The sequence below is a fragment of the Micropterus dolomieu genome, linkage group LG14, assembly GCF_021292245.1.
Source record: "Micropterus dolomieu isolate WLL.071019.BEF.003 ecotype Adirondacks linkage group LG14, ASM2129224v1, whole genome shotgun sequence".
Taxonomy (NCBI): Eukaryota; Metazoa; Chordata; class Actinopteri; order Centrarchiformes; family Centrarchidae; genus Micropterus; species Micropterus dolomieu.
The window spans coordinates 20159004-20165003 of record NC_060163.1 but is presented as its reverse complement, the minus strand read 5'-3'; the positions used below and the strand labels follow the sequence as shown (position 1 = coordinate 20165003).

Sequence of the window (6000 nt, the reverse complement as noted above, 5' to 3'; positions counted from 1 at the left end):
GTATTTTAAGAGGTAAAAAGTAGGCCTACTAGTTGAGTTATATTCTGTCAAATATAACTTCTGAATGAAATCAAGTCACCAAAACTGGGGACTGTTCCACGGAAAACTGGGACGTCTGGTCACCCTGATCTGTGCTGTAAAAATGAAGCTACAGCCAGCAGTCGGGTAGTTTAGCTTAGCATAAAGACTAGAAACAAGGGGAAAAGGCTAGCCTTTCCCTACCCAAAGGTAACAAAATCCATCTACAAGCACTTCGAAAGCTCACTCAGTAACATGTTATATCTTGTTTGTTTAAGCAAACCTTTTGTATCCTGTACCAAAAAAGAGGAATCTGCACCTGGACACACATAACCCCGGAACTTGTCATTTTTACACTTTGGTTTTTGTATGGATTAAACAAGCATGATATAATGTGTTGATTAATGAGCTTTAGAAGTGCTGGTAGGCAGATTTTGTTACCTCCGGACAGAGCCAAGCCAGCCTTTTCCTCATTTTCAATCTTTATGCCAGGCTAAGCTAACTGGCTAACCATGTCACGTCATGGCTGTACAGAATACTTACCTTACATACATGACAGTGGTATACATTTTCTCATCTAACTTGGTAAGAAATTAAATAAAGTTTTTCCTAAAATGTCAAACTGTTCCTTAAAAAGTACTAAAAGTACTACTACCCTTTACAAAGCAGGCTTGGAGAGAAAGATAAAGGCTCTACAAAGAAGAGGCATACAAGCATGTTCATCCAAAAAGGCTCTTTAATTGGTCTAAGTGATTAACTACAGGGTGAGGGAACCAGGTAATATAGATACTAGAATAGCTTTCAATTACCTCATTTAAAATTCATCATTTAACAGTTAGAGGGGATGGGGAAAAGAGGGATGATGAGGGAATATAAAAGAGTGGAAAAGAGAAAGTGATGAAAATCTTAATATAGGCCAACTGATAGAGTTAATACAGTAATAACAAGTATTCCAGTAAATCAGCAACAGCTTTACAAAAAGTAAAACTCAGAATGTGCCAGAAGTGTGATTAGAAAATTTTTAAGAGTGACTATAAATTCCTATCATATGTAGAATACATGAATATGACACTAACCAGTCTCAAATAACACATTTTCTCTATATCGATATAGTATTTAGATGCAGGATTTATTTATTGTGAGGCCTTGTGTGATGTGCTGTACTGCGGCCTCATACTGAGACCCAGTGAGGAACAAAAATCCATGGTTTAAGACACCTAGTGCTGGTCAGTGCTGTCCCAGTACTTCATCATTTTGATTGTGTTCAAATGGACTGCTTTTCACAAAGTCGCCGCTTCCTCTGACTCATCACTAAATGAAGACTTGAAGGGCTTAGCTCCACAAAAACATTATACATCTTTAAAGAAGTTACCTGAAATTCTTTAACAGATGTCTCAAAATGATTATTTGATTCTATAAAACTGCTGCTTTTTATGAATCAAAATGGTATAATATTTAATTTTTGAATAAAACTCTTCGTGTACATCGCAGCTGTCTTCATAAATCTTGCTACAGTGGCTGCTTGTTTTTGGCGGCTGTATTTGAAGAGACAATCCCTTATTCCTCCACCATTTCTCACCAACTGTAAACAGTTCATCTACTCGGCAACAACCAAGACATGTATCCCAACCCTCCACAATATAATATACACGACACACACACAGCATGAAAACTCTGGTTATAGTTTAACCATGCGCCAACACCGTGGACTGCTGTAAATCTTAGTGCACATTAAAGCACAGAAAGCACACAAGCGTTGTCGTAGTAAAGTAGCAAGTGAGAAAAACCTGCCAACTTCAGCTTTCCACCGCTTTCTCGAGGATAGATCGGTAACAGTGCAGTCTTCTTATCTTACTGCAGCATACATCAAATCCTAACATCTGTAAAATGTACAGACCCACACTTCTATTCTTTACCACACAAAGTCACATAGAAAATCCACAATTACTTCAAGTCACAACTCCCCCCTCTTACATTAATCTAACTACTACTCCCTCTCCACAGTCTTGTCTTCTGTTTCTCCACAGTATCCATTTTATCCTACAGTCGGTCCTTTTGGTTTCCCATCAGACCTCAGACTCCAGACTGGACACCCGTCGCCATGGACGAAGTACGCAGGGGCTCCCCGTGGGTTGGCCCCCTGCTCCCTGACCCACCTGGACCTCTGATCCAGTCTGGGATCCCTGATAGACCCCATAGGCCCCATACACGCTGTCCTGGTATAGCAGAGCCCGCTGGCTTCCACATCTCCCACCACCACAAGCCAGCAGCTGGCACACTGGGCTGGGGCTCGGGTGGTTGCTGGAGGCCTGGATGTGGTGCTGCAGATCTAGGGGGCCATGGTAGAGTGGTAGTCCAGGGTACGAGTTCAGGTAGTGAGTGTACTGTCTGCTGAGCAAACTGGTGGCTCTCCGTACCATCCCCCTCCCTAACCCAGTCCCGTGTCGTACTGCCTCTCCATATGTGGGGAGGTGCGTGGAGTGGGAGTAGCGCAGCCTCTGGCCCTTACGCCCATTGGGTCTCCTCTGGTCCTCCCTTATGTGGAGGTAGGTCTGGTTCCGTGGGAGGCACAGGTTGTTTCGAAGGTGGGCAGGATTGTAGGCCTTTGCAGGTGTGGTCGGTGTAAGAATGCATGGGAACAGGTCTGGCAAGGTGGAAGGTGACTGGCTGGACAGGGATGACTGGGACTCGTCAAGCTGGCGCATCTGCTCGTTGCCCCAAGTTGCTTTAAGGAAAGAGGGTCGGCGGTGCCTGCGTCTCCCTCTCAGCGCGAGATCCTCCGGGGGCCAAGAGCTGTAGTTCTCTACCCGAGGACACATTACCTCCCCTGAGTAGATGCTGTCAACGCTGGCGGCGGAGATGTGGTTGTCTTGGAGGTGGTTGGCTTTGAGCTCACTCAGACAGACAGGACTTTTGTCATTCTTTTCCTGATCCCTGTGTTTTCTCCTCTCTACCTCCCCATCCTCACACTGGAAACTCTTGGACCTCCGTTTCCGTCGGGAGAAGCCTGCCTGGACGTGCTGGTTTTGAGGCGAGGACACCGGGTGAGAGGCGTAGATGTCAGGTAGTTGGAGATCAGTGTAAGGGATGAAGGGAGAGTGAGCATGGGTGTCTACGTAGAGTCTCCCAGTGGTCTGGTAGTGGTGCGGGTGCTGATGAGGGAGTGGCTCACCCACAGCCAGGTGTGGGCTGCTGAGGCTGGACACAGGTAGTGGCCGGTCATACAGACATGAAGAAGAGTGAGTCGGAAGCGTGTAGCGCAGTGGCGTGGGCCTGGTCACACCCCTCTGTTGTTTCAGAGGTGGGGTTAGGGAGCGCTGGGGAAGGGAGCAGTGATTCTCTGTAATATAAGCAAATCCTCCTGGTACGGCCTCTGTGGCGACTTGTGGAATACGAACAGGCAAGCTGCCGCCATGTCGACTCAACTGCTCTATGGTCTTGGTGGCGTTGTCCAGTGACGTCTCAACATTGGCAGTGGAGACCAGGTCCTTGGCGGTGCGAAGCATCTTCAGCATATTTGCTTGAGCGTAGTTGGAGGTCAGGTCAGGTTTGGCCAAACCAGAAGAACGCCCGGGGTCCTCCACTCCATTGAAACAACTGTAAATACCCTGAGAGATGAAAGAGAGTGACAAGGAATGAAAAAGATAAAGAAAGAATGAAGAGAGAATAGTGAGAAAAGAGAAAGTGGTAAAAGAGGCAGGGGAAAATAGGAGTAGAGAATAAATCACGTAATCATTTGCAATTAAATCAATAGCTAGCCACAAACTGTTTAACCTTGAATCAACCTGGTGGTCCTAAGGGGACAATTTCACAGACGGGATTTCAACCAATTTGTGCATCTCAAAGTGACAATCCACCTCCTAACTAATAAAAATCCCACTGGCAGTAAAATAAAAAAAAAACTTATTTCATTAATATCTCATTTTATCACTGAGGCAAGACTTAGTCACAAATTCATTATGCATTCTCCCAGGACTCAAAGAAAAACAGTTTAAGCTGAGAGGATTGCCCCAATAAATGCAAATGGGCACACATACACTTAATGTCCCCTACAGAACAAACAGTCTCTAACTGCATGGACAAACACAGAGCCAAATCCCATGACTGCTCTCTGCTTACAGTTGGCTGAGACATCCTGAAAGAGACAAATTTAATTTGGCCCTTGGGGCTGCCCCATACGGATTAATGATCAGATAGTCATTTAGCCGTTAATCTGATAAAACCCGGATCCAGGCACAATGGTGTAATTACACGGCAGAGGAGAACAGAGGCTGGAGTCCATAGACATTTCCTTGGCTGTAACTTCAGCCAGAGCTTTTTGCCTCAATAACCACATTCCTAAACAATGGCATCCTCACACCAGGTAATGATTAGGCTAATTGCAATTTTAGTTTAAAAACTTGAAGCAATCAAAGTTAAATGCTGAGTAAACACCAGAATTTGTGCTGTTTTTCTTTCCTTTTAGCTCTCCTCTCTCCCCTCCCCAATCATTCTTAATAAGAATGCAGTGCCATTTTAGCTAATATTTTAACAAGGCCCTCCAACGATACCATGTAATTACATGCAAATACACATCCATTTGCACTAATTTATCATCACATAAAACCCACTTCATGTAAAACAGCATATTACACCGGAAAAGCAACCAACAAACCACTTAAGAGTCAAAATAATCAACCAGCCAATATTTCAATCATTCAACCAAGCTGTTACTCAACTAATCCAATTACAGTCAGCCAATCAGTCACTTAACTAAATAATCAATGTAAAAATCAGTGAAGCAACATTCCTACCCCACTTTCTTAAACCAAGCAATCAGCAATTAAACCAGCAGAGGATCCATAAACAACAACTAATCAATCTACAGACTAATTTGGAAATCTCACCCTACTGATGGCCAACAAGAAGTCAAGTTTCTGAGACTTGTGGAGGGAGTGTCGTAGTTTCCAATAAAGCAGGTGTTCCCAGGCAAAGACAAGCAGACTGAGGCCCATGGCCACTAGGAGCATATAGAAGACGCCTGCCATGTTGTCAATGTCCAGCTTGCTGCTCATCACTTCATTCTTCTCGTTCTGGCAGATGCCTGACAACCACACCGTCTCCAAGCGCTGGGTGTCTCCTGGATGACGGATGTTTATAGGAGAAAGGGGGGGAGGGGAGAAAGAGAGAGTATGAAGTGACTTGACAGAGTGAAAAAGACAAATAGATATGATATCCTACAATAACCCGAAGATAACCATGTATGCATGACCATCTCTGTTATTTTAATAGGATTTGAAATGATTATCAGGGTAAAGTGCTGATTATGAACTGGAATGTGGGACTTTTACTTCTAAATGAAAGTTCTACACTGCAGATGTAAATAACATCGGGATGTTTGGTGCCAATGTCTTTGCAGTGGCTCTAGTTTATGACCTACAGACATCCGCAGACATTTGGTATCTTTCTGGATAATGCTCTGCCAGTCTCTACTACAGACATCTTCACTTCCTTCATGGGCTTTTGGACCATTCATACTGTGTCATATGGGTTCCAGTTAATGACTTGTGCCACTCATATCAACATCCAAGTCATAATTATGACCAATGTATATATACTGCGTTTATATGTTATAGTCATGGCATTATTCTTTTTTAAATCCAGTAATGCACCAAGCCAAAACAGTGAAATCATATCACCTCTCTTGTACTATCTGGCTGCAGTATGCATGCATTTATGCTTTGAGGTTGTAAATGCATTTCAGCATGCCAACAACGCACCTTTGGAATGAGAAGATTTTACAGTGCTTAAACACATCAATATTAGCTGTCATTACTACAGAAACTACTCCTCCAGGTCCCTGAACAGGTGGTCACCTCTTGAGCTGCCTTCTCCTCAGTGGCCTCCAGGGAGCATGGCCCATTTTTATCACTCAGTTGTCAGTATGTTGACCACAAACACACTATTTCTTACATCATTATGGAAAGCTCAGAGTGTATGTGT

General features: G+C 43.9%; 1 protein-coding gene across 1 annotated transcript in view; it reads right to left on the bottom strand.

Annotated features, from left to right (window-relative positions):
• Positions 1-736: 736 nt before the first annotated feature.
• The window catches only part of LOC123982515 (glutamate receptor ionotropic, NMDA 2C-like), a 32025-nt gene continuing 26761 nt past the window's right edge, over positions 737-6000 (bottom strand). The window contains exons 11-12 of the mRNA XM_046068078.1: positions 4905-5137; positions 737-3626 (exon numbers count right to left, since the gene is read on the bottom strand). Coding sequence (XP_045924034.1) covers positions 2085-3626; positions 4905-5137 — 1775 coding nt within the window. The 3' untranslated portion in view covers positions 737-2084. The remainder of the gene's footprint in view (positions 3627-4904; positions 5138-6000) is intronic.